Source organism: Sphaerodactylus townsendi, linkage group LG04 (assembly GCF_021028975.2).
Source record: "Sphaerodactylus townsendi isolate TG3544 linkage group LG04, MPM_Stown_v2.3, whole genome shotgun sequence".
Classification (NCBI taxonomy): domain Eukaryota; kingdom Metazoa; phylum Chordata; class Lepidosauria; order Squamata; family Sphaerodactylidae; genus Sphaerodactylus; species Sphaerodactylus townsendi.
This window is the reverse complement of record NC_059428.1, coordinates 47304541-47327611: the sequence shown is the minus strand read 5'-3', so window position 1 is coordinate 47327611 and position 23071 is coordinate 47304541. Positions and strand designations below refer to the sequence as shown.

General features: G+C 38.0%; 1 protein-coding gene across 2 annotated transcripts in view; it reads right to left on the bottom strand.

Moving 5' to 3' along the window:
- EPHA3 (EPH receptor A3) overlaps positions 1-23071 on the bottom strand; it is a 247937-nt gene that overhangs the window by 48937 nt on the left and 175929 nt on the right. For both annotated transcript variants that reach the window (XM_048492811.1, XM_048492810.1), the window contains exons 5-6: positions 20733-21068; positions 1727-1851 (exon numbers count right to left, since the gene is read on the bottom strand). In XM_048492811.1, coding sequence (XP_048348768.1) covers positions 1727-1851; positions 20733-21068 — 461 coding nt within the window. The remainder of the gene's footprint in view (positions 1-1726; positions 1852-20732; positions 21069-23071) is intronic.

The following is a 23071-nucleotide window of genomic DNA, read 5'->3' as shown; positions in this document are numbered from 1 at the left end:
TATATACAGCTTTTAGATTGCGTGTGAACTACAGTCACTTTTATTGCCAGAATAATGTAAGGGGCTTGTGATTCTGGAAGCCCATTCTTGGGAGTACTGATTTCTAAAAACAGTATCACCAATTTATTGTCGAAGGCTTTCGCGGCCGGAATCACTTGGGTGCTGTGTGGTTTCCGGGCTGTATGGCCGTGTTGTATGGCCGCTAAAAACAGTATCACCAATTGTTTAATCTGATTTCCTTGGAGGCAGGAGGGTGACCAGACAGAAAAAAATTGATCTAAAACAGAGAAAGTATGACCCAGTCCTTGTCTGGACAAATAACACTGCCTACCTAATAGGGCTAAGAGCAAAAGAAAACAGAATGATTTTGATCATCCACATACTAATTTCTTAGCAGCTGCTAGACTGGCAACAGATAGCTTTTTGTGCTTGTGAAAATCGTTCTCCGCAAGACTGGTGACTCACTAGCACATTCTACAAACTAGTTCATTCTACAGGAATAGAAGCAGGGGAGCTGGTTGCTGTGGCAAGAAAAGGAACTCACCAGGTTTCTTTCTCAGGTAAGAAAAGTATTTCCCCCATCCCATATGCACACATGTTTTAACAGTGGTGCTCCAGCACTGGCTTGGAGCAGTCAGAATCTGAATTTAAGAATGTAACATGGAATACTTAAAACCTTCTTAACCACAGTAGATTCAGTGCACTTTTACAATAGGTATTATTATATATTTGCTCAGATGAAGCCTTTGTGATACATCATACTGTTGCTCAACTACGTTTGGTGTGTCAGTTGTTTAGATTTGAGGGTTCTTAAGGAATTCAAAAGTGAGATTCTTGATCTATTCACTCACATATGTAACTTGTCATTAAAATTAGACATTGTACCAGAAAACTGGAGAGTAGCAAATATTACATCGATTTTTAAGAAGGAGCTAGAGGGAAAGCAGAAAATTAGAGGCCAGTTAGCCTAACAACTGTTCCAGGCCAATTAGCAGAAAGTGTAAACAAATGTGAACTTATTAAGCCTGTTGAGGGAAAACAACTGTGGCTGCTGCAAAAGGAAGTCCTGCCCCACCAACCATTTGGAGTTCTTTGAGAAAGTGATAGATAATGGTAATCCAATAGACATTAAATATTTGGACTTCCAAATATTTTGACAAGGTGCCTCATCAAAGACTCCTGAGGAACCTTAACAGCCATGAGATAAGAGGACAGGTTCCCTTTTGGATTAAAAATTGGTTAAATGACAGGAGGAGATCACAAAATAATACTGCCTTGAATTCTAATGCTGCTCCAACATCCCCTTTGCTCCTGGATTAGCATTTGTGGCTGGAACAGAAGGGGAACTGAGAATATCTCATTGTACTGATGGAAATGCATTCCATTAATGGAGATTTACCATCATGCTACATAAATGGAAATTTAAAGAATGCGAAAGATGCTTATTATAACCTTTCAAGATTCATGCACTGCATCCATTTATATCAGAATACCTGAGTTTTAAAAAAGGTGTTAAGTGTGACTACTTGGTTTAAATATGAGGCATTTCAGAATGTAAATTTTGTTTGATGCTTTTCTTACTGCATTGGCAGCCAGCCGGATAGACATGAATTTGAAAGCACACTTTATAGCTTTCAGCTTCTTTTCAGTTTCTTAGTGAATTGTTGGTGTTACTGCTTGAACTTTTCCAGATCTCTTCCCAGTTCTTTTCGTCCTGCCTTCCCACCTTTTCGTAGTACTTGACTTCGTAGTCCAAGATGATCCCATTAGGATGTTCCGGTTCTTGCCAAGACAGAGACACGCTGTTCCTAGATGTCCGATCTTTTCTAATTATTGTGATGGGGGATGGAGCTGGGTAGGGGAACAAAAGAAGAAAAAAGCAAATGGAATTTATCACTGCTCTAATCCTTGGCAAGGAGGTGGTGTTTCCACTTGAAGGACTCCTGAGTATAAACCTGGAATTGTATCAACACTCAACAGCTGCATTATAGACTTCTTACCCAAGCCTTGAAGTGGGATAGCCTGCAGAAAAATAAGTAAGACTTTCTGCTGCTAGTAGACTAGTGGCAAATGAGCAGATGTTTCTAATCTGCTACTATAATGTAAGCAATGAAATACATTTGATATATAAAAAGTGAACCAAAAAAAGAGCTCTGCCTATTTATTATGATGTTGCGGTGTTATTATTACCAGATTCTGCTGCTCATTGATAATGTCTTCCTATTTTAGGCATACAACAAGACTGGAATAGATTATGCACAAGTAGTCCCGAGAGGTCCATTGTTAATAATGAGTGCACTGCTGAATGTATCCTTTTTTTGTGACATATTTTGTTTCTTTCCCACCCTGCTTCAGTTCAAACCTCTCCTAGATATCGGTACTAGTTTTACAGGGCTTCATTTAACAAAACTTGTTAGAGCTGAAATACAATTATCAAGTGCAAATAATTTTCCTTAATGAAAAATATAGTAGATAAAAAAATTCTAAAATTCAATAGGATATTGAATAACAATGCATATCTCATATCTTCTGGAGACTACTCATAAATTTGAATATATGATTTTTAAAGTCCAACCAGTGAGTCCATACATTATACTATGCACTGCAGTAAAATGAATGACTTTACACTAGGGATGATACCAGATTTCACAACAATACTGGTTTGATTTCAAATTTATTTAATGGTTTCTGCATACTTTTTATGTCACTATTTTCTCTAACTATATTAATAAAATTAAGTAGACATGTTTTCTTGAAATTCACATCTGTTTTTGTATAATGGGCATTCATATGTTGTGAAATAGACAAACAAAAATGAGGGAAATTTACCCAAAAAAAGCAAGATGAAAGTGATCTTTCTGATGAAGCATTAGAAAAGAAAAAAATCCTTAAAAAGAATCATGTTCCTTATCTGCTTGACTTTTATACTGTAACAAAGACTAAATAAAATAAAGATAATGCAAACATAAACCAAGCTGTCAGGAGTCAACTGGAAGTCATCATTCTGAACCTTCCCCAAGGAAAGGTAAACTTCTTGCCCATCCCAGATTAGGAATGTAACTAAAAATTTCATTTACAGGGGAGGGGCTTCAGAATACTGAGGTGCCATCACTCTCTGCCCTGTCATCATAGGAGGGGCTTGTGGATGACACAATACTGTGAATCCATGAATCCGTTTCCGCATGGCCATGCTCGGGGATGTGTCGGCGTCATATACACCTCCCCGGGACCGTTTGCATGGACGGTCCTAGTAGGGGCAGGGAAGACGACGACGTCTGAACGCCTTCCCTTCCCTCTGACCTTCTGGTGCATCGCCCAGGCCAGGGGACACGCCCCCCTGCCCTGCACGACAGCTTTGTGCCACTGGGGGGAGCGAGGATGGTGCTGCTGTGATGCAGCAGCACGCCCCATGCCAACAGCTCCCTAGGGACGGCATTTTTGCCGTCCCTAGGGCGCTGTTTTGGGCCTGTGTGGAAAGGGCCTTAATGTATTATTTAGACACAGAGAGAGCTCAACAGATCGTTCACATAAACTCTCATCCTGGATTGACAGCAACAGGATATTGGGCTTAGAACAAATTGGTTTCAAAAAAGGGCATACCACAATAGATCACTGTATGGTTTTAAATATGGTCATCTCCAAATACACCAAGAGAGGTAAAGTTAACCTCTATACTGCCTTTATCGATCTAAAAGGGGCTTTTGATTCAGTCATAAGAGAGCTCCTGTGGCAAAAACTGGAGGCACTGGAAATCCATCCCAAACTTTTAGTGCTTATAAAAGCCCTGCACACCAACAACACTTGTCAAGTGAAATGCCCGCCTCTTGGCCCATTGACCCCTAAAATTAGAGTAACCAAAGGAGTCAAACAGGGTTGCGTTATGGCCCCCTTCCTGTTCAATCTGTTTTTAAATGACCTTGCCCCTACTTTGAGAACAATTGACTCACACTGTCCCTTGTTAGGGAACATGCCACTGCCAATTCTGCTTTATGCTGATGATGCGCTCTTACTATCTCGCACCAAGGTTGGTCTATCTTGCCTCCTACATAAATGCAGTGAATATTGCAATAACAACCTGCTGTCAATTAACCCTCTCAAATCTAAGATCATGGTCTTTTCAAGTACCTTCAAGATTTCTAACTGGCACTTAGATAATGACTCTATTGAACAGGTTAAGTTCTTCAAATATTTGGGAATTAATTTCCATCACAAATCTAGTTGGGTCAAACATAGGGAAACTGTTGTCAAGAGCTGTCAAATCACCTCTGCTGCCATTGAAAGGTTTTTCTTTACTAAGGGTGGCAGATTTATTCCGGCCGCTTTAAGGGTATTTAATGCCAAGGTGTCCCAACAACTTCTCTATGGGGTTTCCCTATGGATCGAAGCCTGGCATATATCCTTGGAGCGAATACAATCTAAATTTTTATATAAGCTTTTTGGGGTCCCCCATTGCGTACCCTACGCTGCCCTCTGCCTCGAGGCAGGACTACACCTCTTGGAAACAAAAGCATGGTGGGCCACCTTTAAATTTTGGATTCAGTTATGTTTCCTTAACAACCCTAATAGTCTCATTTATTGCACCCTCCACGAACTTCAATCCTCTACCTGGTAGGCTCATATCAAATCAAAGATTTCCTCCCTGGGTCTTTCTTGGGACCAGCTCCTTATGCTTTCTCCTAGCGAGATACAACGTTGTATCAAGGTATGGCTATTCTATCAGGAACACCAACATCTAGTTAGTAAAGCAAGGAGCTTGTTCTCTCCCCTCCATTTTAACATCATGCCCGGGAAATGCAAGACAGCTGCATATTTAAACATCTTGTCTGACCCTAAGTTGAGGTGGCTATTGACCAGAGCGAAAACCAACACATTTCCACTAACCTTTTCCCCAGAGAGATTCACGGTACCTTCACAGCAAAAGCGTACCTGTGAATACTGTCAAACCTCTGAGGAGTCATTGGAGCACATTTTATTAGTTTGTCCAAAATTTAACGATTTTAGACCAAACCTGTTTTTAGGGGATCTTTTACTGGTCCATCCAAGCCTTTTTAATCTTAAATTGAGCTATCTTCTGAATACAGAGAATCCCAAGCAGCTGGACATAGTGGCCAAATTCTTGCTCACTATTACGAAATGATTTCCTGGTTTCCTCTTTCGCTCTGATGTATGCATTTTTGAAACAGGAGTACCTGTTTTATCTCGTAAAACTGTATTTGGATTACTTAGTTCTGCTATGTTTTAATGCCTAATAAAGGTCTTTGAACTTGAACTTGAAGATCGTTCACACCATGCCAACTACTCTTGTGTGGGTGTGTATTTTCAAGTGATCTTATTTATTCAAAATATTTCTATTCTATATTCTTCAGAGCCTTCCCAAGGTAGCTAGCAACATAAAACAAAACAATACAAATAATAGAAATGAATACAATAAAAACAAATTGAAACTTAGGCAAATTCAAGAAGAACACAATCTACAAGTGGGGCACTATCACTGATAATTCTCCTTTCCCGTTAACACCTGCTCACTAAAAACAATGACTGAGATAGATCTTGATTAGTGGGTTGGGCGGTATAGTTATGGTATAAGATAGTTGTTCCAGGGCCACCAAAGTGATTTGGGGATGTGCAGCTCAAAAACAGAGAGTATTTTTGGGATTTTGATCAGAGAGCCACCCCCCCAAAAAAGTATGTTTTACATCGTCTTTTGAGGGAAAGCATTATTGCTGAAAGGTGTTTGTAGTAAATAGAATATTGTCATGTCTTTATCCATATGGATCATCAACTCAGCAAAACTAGCAGCTTTGGCAATGTTTTCAGGTGATTCAACAGTTATTACGCAAAGGTGAAATAGTTTTTTTTTAAATTTCAACTGCCTCTTAGCCATGTGACTTTAAACCTTATTAATATTATAATTCATTTTAAATACACGTTTGCATAATAAATAGCAGCATTGTTCATTCAAAGGTCACAAAGAGTACCCCTAGCAAATGTGGAGACTCAGTGGAATAGTGCAGAGGGCTTTGTCTGGAGGTGTTGACTATTCATATGTGGGCATAAATAAGGTCATGAGTTTAGAAAACATTTGAAAAAATATTGCTCTAGGAAAACAACTCATTTTAATAAATGTGGGCAACAGCTAGAACAATGCTGACAATGTTTCCATCTGCACCCCTATTCCCATAACATTTAGTTTTGTCTATTGCATTTGTTTGGGTCTTTTAATTTTTAAATGTCTGCTTCAGTTAATTATGCAGTCTTAATTATCAGTTTGTCTACAGCATGCCTTTTGCATTCATTGTGTAGTGGGATCCATCTACCATGGACATATTATTAATCCTGTTATTTTAGTATTATCAATTGTCTATATAAATATAGGCAGTAGTTGAATATATACTAACTGAATTTATATATGTGTATTTATTTTGACATGGTAATCAAAGATTTTAAACACACATTTGACAAGGTCACGTTACCAGCTTGATGAGGAAATATTGAAATCATTCTTTCTCAGCCTTTCCATTCCTCCAACTACCTGATACAATATCAGGTAGAGAAAGATGAAGAATACAAAATGTCACCTCATCTTCTTAGATACGGCTTCATTGTTGAAGTTCAGTACTTCACTGCCAATTGTGTGAGTGAAAAGGCAACACTTCTTTCAACTATGGTAACAAAAGAACAAGTACTTGGAAAGGATGTCTACCTGTACTTCAACATATTCACTGCTGGGAGCAGAGAAAAGGAAAAGGAGAAAAGCTTGAGTACAGGCTGAATAAACTCTTATTCCAAGTGTTTCCTTATTAGTATAGTGATAAAAGGATAACCAAACAGACAATGAAACACTATCTGAGTCTCCAGTAAGTACTTGACTATTGAACTCAACGGACTTCTCCTACCAATGCTTCCTCTTCTGAAAGACCATATTTCACTATCTGAACATTTTAACTGATTACATTAATGCAACTAGCTACTACATATCCCCTCAGTAGTGGGTGTGATCCTCTTTTATTTGAGATTCTTGGTTGTAGTCCACCTCTTGTGAAATTGCCTGCCAGAAGAGATAAGGAAGATTCTTTCATTGCTGACCTTTTGAAAGAGCTGTAAGGCAAACGTTATTTAGCATGACTTTTAGCAGTAGTTTTGGAAAGCTATCTGAAAAGCATGGAATGTGGCCAGGTCATGTTGTTTTTTAAACAAGACTAAGTGATATTATGCCATTATTTTAGGCTTTTATGGTTGCTATGGATACAATTGGGCCTCCTTGAACTCTTGAGAGAAAAAGCAGGATATAAATATTTTAAATAAACAATTAAATGGACAACAAAATTCTAAGCTCTATGGATGTCTCAAGGACAAAATGCAACCAGCCCAGATATTATGAATTGGTAATTTCAAAAGAAAGTAAGTGAAGTACCACACAAGCATTGTGAGGAACAGCATCAGATCATCAGTGGGTTTTTTAAAAAATTGTTTTATCTAGAGGAATATGACACTGAGAAGTCAGTTTCTAAAACAAAAACCCAGGTACACTAAGAAAAACAATAGAGCATTCCTAGTCATCACTCACAGTTCACAGCTAAAACCTCTTCAGCCTTATCACTCAATTACGGTACCTTACATCAGGGATCTCCTGTCTTTCTTAGAAGACTATCCTTCTATCTCACATGCCTTGTCTGTATATGCTGAACTTTGCTCACAGATTGTCCCAGCCCAACCTAAAGCAACTACTCATCCCAACAATGAACCACCCAATGAAAATGTAAATCCACAGACCAGCCCCTGAAAGCAACACCAATGCAAACTCTTTCCTCATAGGAAGCCAAGTTATATTGTTATAGAAACTAGAGACATCCACCGGACCAAGGGTTTCCACCATCATGTCCATGAGCACCATGGTGTCTGTCAATACCTTTCACTGTGCTTGTTAAGTGATTTTAGAAAGTTGGGGACTGGGGACAGGGTATCCCATCAGGGCTTCTGAGTGGTTGTGCAGATTAAAATGCTTCTTATTAAACAATGCTTCAACTTTAAAAAATGTCAAAGAATTACTATTAGAGTTTTATATATCCTTGCTGTCTGACATTTTTTTATTGACTCCATCTCTTGCAGCAGCCATTTTGAGATTGTGCCTGCCATCTTGTATCAGAATTCCAAAGGTGCCTACAGGGTCAAAAAGATTGGGGTCCCCTGCACAATACCATTATAGGCTTATGCATTTGAACACCCACTAGTGTGAAATATGCTATTATGTACCTGTAGCACCCATCTGCCATTTATATGGGTCATATGGAACAGTCTCTGTGCCATTTCAAACTCCCTGGATAATGGACTGAAAGGCTGCAGTACTTCAGTAAGGTTCCGAAGGAGATACCAACAAGAAACTGCTAATACTACATTGACAGATAATGTTAACATTCATATGTGGATTTGATCAATGTGGAGTTAATAAGTACATTAAGGGCAATTGTTTATCTTTGCAGATTTCGGTAAAGTATATACTATTCATATTCATCCTACTCTACCAGTTCATCAACAGCTGGGAAGGGCCCATACTTACTACGTTCATTCTTCACTGAATGTCCTGAGAATCTAGAGTAGACCTTCCAGCCACTTTCAAGTTAATGTTGCTACTCCACCAACCTTTCTGCAGTATACAGTTTTGTGTACATACATCTTTGTCTACGCAATGTAGCACTTCATTCATCTGACGGAATGGGCTCTGGCTCACGAAAGGTTATGCCACAATAAATTTGTTAGGCTTTAAGTTGCCAACAAACTCTTGGTTATATGTATGAACTCACCCTTAGACTAAGCCAGCCATGCATACAAAGGCTGGCTTTAGTTACTTGATTATGTAAAATGCATTAAATAACTCAATATGTACCCCTAAAGGTTAGCCGGCTGAAGGCTTTGCTTACACACTATGACGTTTGCAAGCAATACATACTCAACATGAAAGGGGGGCAAAAAAGAGGCCAAAGTGAAAAAAAAAGCAAGAAACAATGAAAAACAGCTGCTTCCTTTCATTTAAATTGCAGAGATGAACTACCTCCTGGCAAACAGCTGCTCTGTAAGAACCATCATTGGTGCTAGTTTTTCCACTGGTGCGATTACATTTAAAAATGAAAACAAATTTGCTGGTTTCCCTCTTTCATGTGCTTTTGTCATGTCTCTTTTTCTTTCACAAAGATACCAAGTGAGCACAGTACATGTGTTTCTCATATATTTAACATGTGTGCAATAAATCAAGAGCATGCCAAGTCCACTTGAAAAGTAACAGGCCGCACAATAAACTTCAGGAACAGCAATTAGAGTGGCTTTCACAGATGGAAGGGGGAAAATAATATAGGCTTCAAATTCATATGATTTTATACTATGGTGTCCATAATGGCAGTCTTTAAGGGAGTTCCACGTATGAAATTAGAAATGTGTTTTCTTCAAGTTTATAGTTTCAGTTTAGAAAGCAGCCCCATTTAAACAATACAAAAAGATACAACAGATACATTTCCTTTTAAATTACAACATTTCTGTCTGCATTGTTTTAAGCAAAAGTAGGATCTCATATAACCTGTTAATGTTTTAAAGTTCCTATTAATCAGTGAACTGATTCTGGCAAATATGCAGCACATTACGCATTTGTTGGTTTTTTTCATTCACCTCCATGAGCATTACTTTGCCACTCCATTACTACAGTTATAAATTATTTTTTGTGCATGTGTGGGTAAAGACATAATCTTTAGTTCTGGTTTCATTAAAGGCACTATGACAAATCAGGACTTTAACAAAAAAGTAAAAGATTTTAAATCTTATATGTCATTCTCCTGAAATAGTAGTAGTCATAATTTCAAATTTCTATTTGATTATCTAAGGATACAGTGATAAGCATTGACAGAGGAAAGCATAAAATATTTAATGATGCCAGTTTACAAGTATGTATCAAAGAGTATTTCAGCATAATATTCACCACAAACTAAGCTGTTGTTAAAATGCAGAATGTAGGGAAGTTAAATGACCATGAATGGTATTTTTCTAAAATATGTTCTTCTCCAAATCAATGAGAACAAATAAGATATATTCTTCCAATTAATCTTTATACCTCTCAGATTTGATGGTGGAAATGTACATTTTATGGTCTTCTAGTCAGATTTTAAGCAAAAGGAAAGTTCAGTTTTCATCACAGTTTCTACAGTAGTATAACCTGCCCAAGGTAGAAAGGTGTATGAATATACCCATGGAGCCGTTATTTCGTTGTCTTTCTGAAGGTAGTAGCCAGCTAATAGATTAGAAGACTGGATATTTTTAAAATATAAATAGTCCTTCATGGGTTTGCAAGATTAACAGCTTAACAGCCTTATGCGGAAGGGGGTAAACCAGCTTATTGCTGATTAAATTCAATAACAGGAAATAGGCTTCTGTAAAAATAAGGCTTTTGGAAACTTTCTGCTAGGTATCAGGTCTTGTGGTTTAGGGAGCACTGGCTGCATTACAAAGCTAGCCAGTAATTAGGTTACCGGTAAGTTCAAGAGCTTTTTCATTTAAATGGTAAAAATCACACCCCTTTTCTCTAGTGACACTTCTTTTCTGAACACACATGGCATGTATGTTATGGGTTTAACCCAAAAAACATGAAATGAACCTGCCTGTATGCAGACCCTGCCTTCTGTGTCTTGGGCCCATTGACAGATGGTCATTGTATATGAATCAAGATTTAAAAAAAACTTTTCATGACTCTGGGTGTTTATTGGCAAAACAACATGCCGGGTTCCTCATATTGTTCCCAGTTGATCCCAGTAACAGTAGTCCATGTGACTGCTTTAAGATGCAGTTCATATTAAAAGAGATAAATAATTTATCCTTAGTGCTGACATATGAAACATACTTGAAAGGGATAAAATCTGATTTAATTTCAACATTTGATAATTTATTTATTTCTTTACATCATTTTTGCACCACTTTTCCATTTGATCAGGGTCTGCAAGGAAGCAAACATACGAATGCATTAAAACATCAGCATCCCAATCCAGAATCCCTTGCTGGAGCTGGCACATCCCTGAGCTAGTGTGGGTGCCCAGTGTGGGTGCAACAAATGCGCCAGCAGGGGGATTACCTACCCTGGCAGAGTGGTCGCCCACATGGTTCTGCGGTGCTTAACGCAGAAGCCGCCTGTCCTGCCCAACCCTGTCAGTACGGAATCCTGTGCCAGTGTGGCCAGGGGCATTTCAGGGCAGATGAGGGGTGGAGCCAGCCTTAGCTGGCTTCCACTGGCCTGTCTGGTCCCCGTATGCCAGCAGGGCTGGCTCAGAAATATGCCATGTTTTCTGTGGTATATTTCTGCTATCCTCTATGGGGGATTCTTGGAGCCTTTTTTCATTTTTGTTTGTTTTTTGGACCACAGGAAAGGGGGTGGGAAGGCACTGTTGCCTGCTGACCCACTCAGGATTAAATTGTTAGGCAATTAAAATACAATTAAAATTAATTTAAAAACACAAAAACATACTAAGACGGCCAGTCATCAAGACAAAACAAACAAGTTTTCACCTACTGGCAAAAGAGAGTGTTCCAAAGTTTTGATAACAAGATCAAGAAGGCCCTTCTTGAGTCACCAACTCATCTAGCTTCAAATGGCAGGTGCAACTGAAGCAGGGCTTCCAAAGATGACTAGAGTGTAATTGGTAGGTTCAAATGGAACAATATCTCATCCAAATATGTCCATGTCAAAGAATTTTATGTAAATTGTAATCACTATCAAAGTACATATTGATTCCCTATGTTATCAACCTCTATTTTTGTTTCTTTTTAAAAGGAACTATTGTGTGTATATAATCACCAGTGTGATGTAGTGGTTAAGAGTTGTGGACTCTGATCTGGAGAATCAGGTTTGATTCCCCGCTCCTCCACATGAGTGGCAGACTCTTATCTGGTGAACTAGATTTGTTTCCCCACTCCTACACAGGAAGCATGCTGGGTGTCCTTGGGTTAGTCGTAGTTTTCTTTGAACTCTCGTAGCACCACCTACCTCACAAGGCATCTGTTGTGGGAAGAGGAAGGAAAGGAGTCTGTAGGCACTTTGAGGTTGATTATGCACAAGGTGTTTGCTGCGCAATAGAGGTGAATGTCACCCCTGGAAAGATTTTTTATACGGACATATTTCTTCTACCTCCACTTTTACTTTCCACTCTCTCTACAGCAAGCAAATTAAGTTATAGCATGATTTTAATTTTGCTTCGCTGTCAGAGTGAGACAGATTTGCCAGTGGGTACAGCTTTGCCCTGGATCTCTTTCCTTTTCCCACAGCCAGCCCACCAGTCTTATCCCTGCCCTTGCACTGCATTGCACGCTTCTCCCTCGCCTCCTCCCTGTTGCTGATTACTTCTAGCTTTATGTCCTGCCATATCACTTCTATTGCTCGAGGCCTACTCGCTCTTACATATCTTTAGATCTTTAGATTAAAAAAGTAAAAATAATAAGACTAGTTGATCAGTCCAAATGCCTAATTTGCCCCTGCCTTTGATCAACAAACTGGGACATCTCCAGCTTTGTAGTTTCATACAGAAGTCATCAAGTGATTCCAGACTAATCTGGAAAAAGTCCATTGGTCTTGACACTTGGGTTACAGCACATCAGAGGACAGACAATCGTGAACCTGGGGAGCTTAACAAAAAGCACGTCACATTGTCCTTTTGTGGTTTTGCAGTTTTCATGCCACCATTACACCCCCTCACTTTCCACCATGAAAGACAATCAGTGTTAATGCAAAGTGTACAGATGCCATATTCAAGACTATTGATAAGATTAAAGATAAAATTAAAGATTATATTAAAAATTAAAGCACATATGAGTGACAGAGAACCCACAAAACATCACACACCCCCCCCCCAGACAGAAGCAAAAAGCCAGCTGACAGGTCATGCCACCTCATTGAAAAACAGGGCAGTGTGTGATAATGCTGAACATGCCCCCAAACAAAGACTCCTTGGCCAATTCACTCTGAAGTCGTGGGAACCTCACAGTGCATAATTGGTCTGAGAATCCTTACAGGAGACAAAAGTGGTGTATAAATCCAAAGTCTTCTTTTCTACTAGGGCTCTTAAAGATATATTTACATTGTGGTTCTGTATTTTACCAAAATACAATCATATCTATGCACGTTCATATCTATGCACATGCAGAATAATGCACTTTCAATACACTTTCACAATTGTTTGCAAGTGGATTTTGCTATTCTGCACAGCTGCAAAGTGCACTCAAAGTGGATTGAAAGTGCATTATTCTGCCTGTGTGGAAGGGGTCTATCATATACATTAACTCCGCTTTTTCAGTACATGGAACCATTACATATGATTTTGTTTTAAGAAAAAAGCTGTACTGTTTATGGCATGAGGCATGAACAATGACACATCTCGGTCCAAGTATGCTTTAAAATAAAGCACCTCGCTTGCATGCATAGTAACATTTTATCCATTTGATACACAGATTAGCTTTCTAGCTCTCATTGAAAGAAAAGTGGTTCCCCCTGGAACTTCATGTAGATAAAAATACAAGCTGTAACTTTTGGGATATGAATAACTTCCTTGCAAGGCATGCTTGTTTCACTGAGGAAAAGAAAACTGTAAGAAAGAAAACAAAATAGACTCTTGAAAATATTTGACAAGAATGTAGAAATGCTGAAACAGCAGTGCACCTAATCATTTTTGGCTGCAAGCATTCTGGACTTCTTTGGCACTGGGTACCACTGAATCATAAGGGGAAAGGAATGGAACCAGTTGAGAGGACACCGTAAGAATAGGAATGCCTTGATGAGGAAGCAAACAAAAATACCCTACTGTTTCCAGCAACACCACTACTCCAGGTTATGTACTACACAATCAGAGGGTAAAAGGAAAGGGCAAGGTAGACAAATGCAAGCAGACCAAAAAATACAAGCATTTTCTTTTAAAAAATTGGTACAATTCCCAACCTAGTTTGAAATCTTTAGGGAAATGATGAGGCCAAGTACATGAAACTGTTCCTTATATAACACAGGGGTTGAATCATACACAAGGTACGTATCAAAAATTGTCAAATGGTTAGCACCTTAAGCACCTTTCTCCATTAATTCTAATTTGACTGGAGATGTACCTGAATTTACATATGGCAATCATTTACATTATCAGCTTGAGGAAAACCTAAACCAAAAACGAACTACCAAATCATAGTAAGATTCCATGCCATATAATATTGCATTCTAGTTCTTCATTTTCACACATATGACAGACAGGATTCAGAAGAAGAAAAAACCTTCCTGGGTCACATAAATGAAGCTCAGCCTTCTGGTAATAAATGCCATAATATCCTTATAAATAGATCCACTCTTGTCTTTTCGCCTTAAGTTTCTACTCCTATATGTGTTTCAGTTAAACCACTGACAACTTTTACACATCTGCTAATTAAGGAGCCTTCATTGGATTAAAAAAACAATGAGCAAATGGTTATTTTTAAGTCATTGATCTTTGTATTGCAGATTTAACAACAACAAACAACAACAACAAAAGGTCTTGTAAGACTTCCCTATATTTACAAAAATAGTAAAGGCTCAATGCTGTAACGCTGTACAAAAATAGTAAAGGCTCTTTCCTGTAATTTCTTATAATGTCTCTATTTTATGGTTTTATTGTATTTTCTTTGCCTTACTGGCATTTTGTTCGCTGTACTGTATACGTCAAGGAAAGGCAAGATATCCATATTTTAATAAATAAATAAAAGTTTTAAATTTACAACTCTCCGTGTAATTTTGAATTAGCTAAACCTGCAGCTTGTGACAATCAGCTTACCTGAAGAATTTAAGCTCTGAAAACTGTGTTTGGCATCTCAAGTAGAGATCTGCAGTAATCGGAGATGTTCTGTTTATATTTATTTAGACAATATTGAAGTATATACATTTTACCCTGAATTTTTGTTACAGAGCTACTGCACCAAAATTATAGCAATTGTTTTGCGAATTGTTTGCCTGGTCTTTACATTTTGGAATTATAAGATATGATTTCACACTGGATACTGCCTCTTTTTAAATCACATTCATTTTCACCAAGACTGAACAATAATCATGAAAAAGAAAAGATGAGTCACCATTATTCCTGATTCATAATATCTAATGCGAACACTTTACCAGAATAGTCCGGGTAGTCATAAACAAACTCAAATATGTAAGGAATCTTTTAATATAATAACCAGCCAGATATTTGATTTGAAAACCTAAGTACCAAACAGCATTGGTCACAAAGACTAGATAAATCTGTATATGAGCTTGTCAAGTGTGACACAGCTGTCCATCTCACTCCATGACACATTCATAATTAGCACTTTGCCTCAGGGGATTCTGGATTTCATATAATTCTTCTGTAGCAGTCACTGACCCATCCTAAGCAGGGTTGATTGGTGTTATTAGATAACATCTGTTTGAAAAACATATTATTGTGGCCTAGGATGAGGCATTGTTCTCTTCAGCATGGTTGATAGCTGAAGCTGTAATCCTGTGCCTTAAGAACATTAAAAAATGTAAATTGATAGAAGACAAATCAAGTGAGCATTTAAACCCACAGCATACATAATACTGTTTCCAAATCAAAGGTGGCAAAATAATACAACTAGAAACAGTGTAATATTAAAGCTGTTCAAGGCATGTCATCCCAGGTTGTACATTTAAAATAATCACTGGCAGTTAATGGAATAAAAATATGGAACATCGGCCAGTTCTTATGCTTTGTGAGTGGTTAATTGCTTCTTCTGTTTGTTTGTGTCCCATGTCACTTGAGCAACATTGGAAATGAGGAGTAGATGATGTTGTTACCCTCTACAGGATTCCCTTGGAAGACAATAGTGGCAAAGGAGTAACCACATCATCTGCCCCTTCAGACATGGCTTCTTCTTGGTTGGATCAACCGAGCTAACCATGAATTTTTTATCTTGAAAAAAAAAAGCATTGCTTCAATGTGATTTTATGCTGGTCTCTTATTATGATTTGAACATGCCATTCCATTAGAAAAAATGCCCTGAAAATGGTAATCGAGCACTTGAGTAAGTGTCACAGTGTGCACATCATTGTCTGCTCCTCAATTACTTCAATGGGATTAGATTGGAGTAGCTCTGTTTTGGATAGCACTGTATGACTGTGGTGAAAATCAGGGCCTCTTATCTAGGGACCTCCCATCATTCTTCTCTACTTCTTTTATGGCTACGTATTTATGCCGGTAGTATTCATTTATAATAACAGATGCTATCAAATCATTCTTAAAGAAAGTTATTTGAAGCATGAACCCTATGAACATGCCTCTCTAAACAATTACACCAGATATACTCATGTATATTTGTGGGAGAGTGGGAATCAAATTTTGTCCTTTTCTTATGTCCTCATCCTGTCTGTCATCCCTTTATTCCAAGGCCTATGTATCCCTCTCTCCCTGTTTGCTCTACTCTTCCCTAATCATACACTTTCCCGACCCAATCACCTTTGGCTTCCCTGCCACAGATGCCAGAACAGCAGAGGCGTATCTAGGGAAAATGGAGCCTGGGTAAAATCTGAGTTTTCCACCCCTCCCCGTCTAGCTCCATCTTCCCTAGATACGGGAAGGGAGAGAGATTGAGCCATCTGATGGTCTCACGGAGGAGCACCAAACTGAACATTCATAGGGCATAGTACTATTTTAAATCCATATTATAATTTAAAGAAAAATTTCTTTTATTTAACATGAGAAAACAAATGTTATGGTTTAATGATTTAGCAAACCACTCATAGTTTTTAAAATCAAAACCAAAGGGTTTAAATCTTTTACATACCAGATAGCTTGTGATTGATTGGTTCATGCAGCTAACCACATGGGATTGCCAACACAACACAAAGAACACTGATGCCAACTGTAATCACAAAATATATAATATGGACCACAGTCTTCATGGTTTCAACTGGACAAATTGTTAGGACAGGGTAGACAATATATCTGAACAAACCAACAAATATTAAGTCCAAGTACAAAATACAGAATATGTAAATGTAAATTAAGGAAATTAACTTTATAACAAGTAGAATAGGGGTTGACTACTACCAAAAATGTGCTTTCTCTCACAATCAGTTTTTTTTCTGATCAAAGTTAGAAGGAACATTGGAGGACATCTGGTTCAACTCTCTGTACAATGCAGAAACTTTAGCATCATCCACAGTTGTACTTCCAATTAACGGTAGTCCACTATCTTCCAAGGAATCTGTTTCACTGCTGAACATCACTGTTAGGAAGTTTCCTCCTAACATTTAACTGAAATCCACTTCCATGTAATTTCTTCTGATTAATTCTATTCCTGCTCTGCAGAGCAACAGACTACACATCTGCTCCATCATCTACATTACAGCCATCAGATATTTCAAGACAAAAAACATCTCCAGCCTACTGTTCTCCATACCTAAATCCTTTAGCCTTTGGTGATAGGGCTTGATTTACAGACCCATCAGGATCCTCCTCTGGATCAGGCTGTAATTTGCTGATGTCCTGCTTAAAATATGGTGCCTGGAAAGGGACACAATATTCCAGATGAAGCCAGACAAATGCAGAGCAGTGAGTGGAACTATCACTCCCAGTGATTTGGATCTTATGATAATGCAGCCAAAAATACATTAGATTTTTTGCACAACTTGTGCAAAATCCAACTTGTGATTAATAGTGAAATTCTAGACAGTGTTAATTCCAGTCTAAATATACTGAATTTATGGAAGTAATTTTGTATAGATTGTACCATAAGACCCCATCCTAGAATGGTGTCTTTGATTTATCAAACTTGTATATAATATTTTATATTTATCCCTGCTGATATGTTTGTTTCAGACTGTTATAATCACTTTGAGACATGACTCAGCTCTTTGGTGCCAGCTACCCCTTTCAGCTTCATGTCATCTGAAAATGTTATAGGCATTCCCTTTACACCCTCAACCCAGTCATTTATAAAATGCTGAAAAGGACAAGGCCTAGGACAAAACCCTGCAGCACTCCACTGAAAACATTCCTCCAGAATAACATGAAGCCATTTATGAGTTCTCTTTGAGGACAGTTCAATTGACTACGACTATACATAACGGTAGTATCATCTAGCTCACATTTAAATTTCTTGTACACACTAAATACTTTGTCAAATGCTTTGCTGCAATACTAGTTTATAGCATTCCCACAGCATACCAAGTTAGTGACTTTATAAAAAAGGGGATAAAATTGGTCTGACATGACTTATTCTTAATAAACTGGTTCAAAGTAATCAATGCATTCTAGAAAAGTATGCTCACAGAATGACTGATTAATAGCATCAACCAGAATTTTTCTAGGTATTGACATGGTCCAAAGATTTTCAAGCCCACCTTTTCCCTTTTTTGGAGGATTAGGACATTTAGCCATCTCCAGTCTTCTAGCACCATATTCTGAAAGAGTCATCAAAGATGACAGCCAGAGGCTCTGAAATAAAATTTGCAATCTTCTTCAGTGCCCTGGGATAAAATTCCAAACACAGCTAAAGAGCCATTATTGTGCTAGAGTTAAATTAGCAGGAAATCTGTTATTAGTCTTCTAAGTGAATTAGAGCCTTTGTCAGCATAAATCAAATTTCCCAAAATGAAAATTATGTTCTTCATGTATTCAGCATTCCTATAAGCAAAATTCAGCGAGCTTATCATATCCTGTAGGCATAAATGGGCTCAACAACAGCTATCTGAATACCATAAACTGCAGAATCAGCATTTTATTGTAATATCCTGCAGAGCTGATGGTGATCGGGCCTCGGGAAGGAGTAGTCTCATATTCAGGGCATAAATGTAACCCAAAATATTATTAAATCCTTGTAGTACAAATGCTAGCCTTTTATATCCCTAACATCAAAACTCTTAATTTTCTTCTGTTAAATCAAAATTAATTGCTTACATGACTGGAGTAATTTATACTAGAGATTACTAGAATGAAACTTCCATTAAAATCTGATTTCATTAATAAAATACATTCCTTTTGTGGCTGTAAACAAAAGTGTTATTTGACACTGCAGAATAGAAATTTATCCTAATATTAGTTTTGCCAAACCCTTAGGCAATAACACATTTCAGCAGTCAAAGAACTGTTCATATTTGCTGAAGCACATTAATAGTTTTTCTTCTTAGGCTAAAGATACACAATTGTGTACATTTCTCCAGCATTGTAAAATGAGAATGGAGAAAAGATTATCTCATCCTCAAAAATTAAGCCCATAACAGCAGATTAGATGTTACATTCATGTACCACTGTAACATTTCAGTCAATACCACTGTGATCAAATCCCATTTTCTAAAAGTATCATTTCTCAGGATTGGCTGCATATCATTGGTAAGCTGCTGTAACACTTTTTAACCAGAAGATATAGAAGTTATAGATGCCAAAACCCAAGGCCCTCTATTAGTTTTCCTTCTGACTCTGTTCTTTCACACTAAAAGGTAAAGGTAGTCCCCTGTGGAAGCACTGGATCATTACTGACCCACAGGGTGATGTTGCATCATGACGTTTACTAGGCAGGCTATGTTTACAGTGTGGTTTGTCATTGCCTTCTCCAGCCTTCTACATTTTATCTTCAGCAAGCTGGATACTCATTTTACTGATTTCAGAAGAATGAAGATTGAGTCAACCTTGAGCCAGCTACCTCAAACCAATTTCTGTCCAAACTGAACTCAGGTCATGAGCACAGCTAGGACTGCAGTTCTGCAGCTTACCAATCTGCGCCATGGCTCACTTTTGCTTTTATACTACAGGTGTTTAATTAACACAGACACTTAGGAAGATAGCATTGCTACTATCACTGCTTCTTTGAACAAGCCATTCAGTTCTTACATTGCATATAGATTGGATATGCAATTGGAAAGACAGGTCACATACTGCTGTTCACCTCATGTGTTGGATGAAGTTGGTAGAAAATAAAAGGGCTGCACCAATCACTCAGGGATTTAATAAAAAGACTAAGGTGCAAGTAAAACATACTTTATTATTCACAATTCTATATGGGTTTCACCAACAGGTTTCTTCAGGAAAATCTGTTAGTTCTGCAATGTTTCCTCAACAAGAGTATACAATCACTAGCAATTGCTAATAGAAGAACCATAGTACATACCAATGTTTAGTTGACACAGTAGAAAGAAGAAACACTGCAAGATTAACAGATTGCCCTGAAGAAACCTGTTGCCAATGCATAAGGAATTTTAACTGAGTAGTAAAATATATTTCTAGGCTTTGGCCTTATTTTTTATTTCTCAGATGAAGATGGTATCAACACAACGCCATGTTAAAAATCCTTGAATCTTTAAGGTGCAAAATCTATAAGGTGCACATATGTGCAATGAAATTTGAAGAAATTGTGTGACAGAGTGGCTGGAGTATCAGACTAGAATCTGAGAGACCAAATTTCAAATCTATACTCTCCCATGAATCCCACTAGGTAGTCTTTGTCCATTCATTCCCTCTCAAACTGGCCTAGCTGAAAGATCGTACTAAGAAAAAAAAATGAAGAGGGACAATAATGTGTAACATTATAAGCTTAATAAAATAGTAATTATAATAACATTTTGATACAAAGAACTATTCAATTACTTAGAAACCTAACTGCAATCTGAAATGGGACTGTTGAGACACAGCTTTACAGCCCCAATGGCTGTTTGTGAGAGAACTAGGCCTATGACAGAAAAACAATGAGAGAATTGCAGCTCTTACCAGCTTGGTTAGTTGTAATGCTGACAGCAGCAAATTGCCTTGTCAGGGTACTCAAGTCTGAAACGCCATTAACAGCATCAATTTCAAATGTGTAGTTGGTGTGTGCCAGGAGGTCTACTACAGTCACAGTGGTATTAGTGAGTCCAATCTGACGGGGAATGAATCTCACATTGACACTACAAGGTTCACACAGCTTGGCTGTCCCTCCACATTTCTTGCATACAATGTTGAAGGTGACATCTTTCCTGCCTCCAGTGTCCAAAGGCCAGCTCCAGTCTAGGATAACTGATGTTTCATTGATATTAGAGATAACATTTCTGGGAGCAGTGGGTGGTCCTGCAAAGGAAATCAGAAGAGTATACTTACAAACAACATTCCACAACAGCATAAAAAGGCACACAAAAATGATGCCATGCTAGTTCTATTACTGGTTTTGTGTCTCCAACTTAACCTCTGTTTTTTTTTATTAAAGCAAGTTTTCCCTAAGTAATACTCTTCAAGTTATAGGCAGTGACACTATTTGCCACTGACCAAATTTATTTATTTATTTTAAGATCTGTTTCAGTTTTAGAAAATTTCCTCTAAGTAATATTTTTTAAAAAAAATCTTTTATTTTGTAATCTAAAACAACTACACACATGATAGACGAGCCAATTTACATAGAAAAGTCATCAGAAGATAGTGTCAACCTTTATTCCCATAAAATTCTGATAAACCCATTCAGTCACATTTAAAAGAAAAAGTAAACTTCAGAATATAAGAATAACTAATAACTCTTTTTCAGAAAACGGAAGGAAAGCAATGAAAAGAAATTATCAGCAAAGATAATTCTGTATCTTTTGTGGGGGGAAAAACACACCAAGCAGAGGGTTGGATCAAACTTTTGTGAATAAAGCAGTAATTTTCACAGACTCCACCCCTCCCAAGGCAGACCTCTAATTGCCTCAAGCTGTTCTTTGGGATCTCCTTCCCCACAGGGACCACTGCAGGCAGCATTTTGGACTACAAAACACAGGAGGAACAGCAGAGCAGAGATTTTCAGTAGGATCCAAGCCACAGTTTAAAGGATTTTTTCCCCAGGGTTTTTTGCACAATGGAGATGTATACGTCATTTTTCTATCTACTAAAGATAAAGTTTCTGCATTAATATTCAGCCCTCTACCAGTGGTGGGATCCAAAAATTTTAGTAACAGGTTCCCATGGTGGTGGGATTCAAACAGTGGTGTAGCGCCAATGGGGCTGGGCAGGGCACGACGGGGGCGTGGCCGGGGATTCCGGGGGCGTGGCGTTAATAATTTCTCTGTTACCGTAAAAAACTCTTACTGTAAAAAAAAGTTCCTAATTTCCAGCTGGTATCTTTCTGTCCATAATTTAAACTCATTATAGCAAGTCCTATCGTCTACTGCCAACAAAAACAACCACTTCTCCTCTAATTGACTGCCTGTCAAATACTTAATACTTTCAAATTTTGTTTCTAGAAATCTAAAGAAGGATACTTTCCTTAAACAAGGAACTTTACCATATTCCTAAAACATGTTTTTAAAACAGCCCAACAGGGAGAATTATCCCGTTTTCTACCTTCGCTAACCGGCCACATAGGAAACAACAGGACTTTATGCCAACTGTGAAATCATGAGTGGTCACTACAGGTTAGTGAAGATTCACCATCACCACTGTCTGTTAACTATATTCTGAAGGGCTAATACATTCAGTACTCAAAATAATTTGCACTTTAGGTTAAGACACAAATTCATTAAAACATGGATCCGATGGACCATTCCTACTGCATAGGCATATTCAAGAGCTAGATATCAAGGCTACTGCCAGGATACACAGGTCATGACTTTTTAAAAAATTGAGTAAGCATTAGTAGTTAGTACCTTTAACCTTTCACTTATACAAAATACTTTGTAATCCTTTAGCCCCATAAATACCTAAAATCAGTCATTAACACTCCCTTTTTATTCGTGGGTAACCTTGGGCTAGTCACAACTTTCAGCCCCACCCACCTAACAGGGTGTTTTTTGTGAGGGGGAAGGGCAGGGAGATTGTAAGCCCCTTTGAGTCTCCTGCAGGAAAGGGGGGATATAAATCTAAACTCTTCTTCTTCTGTTTAAAGTAAAAAATAAACCAGAACATCATCCATTGTGAACTAGAATTCGCAAACCATATTGTATATTCTGCAAATATTTCACATTAATTAATCCAGGATTAGAGACACAGATTAGCATAACATTCTCACATACAGGAATACAGAGCTTTTAAGTGGCCAAGCATCATGGTAAATCACAATTTATCATAAAATGAACAGAGTGCCAAAATAAATAGCCTACCAAGCA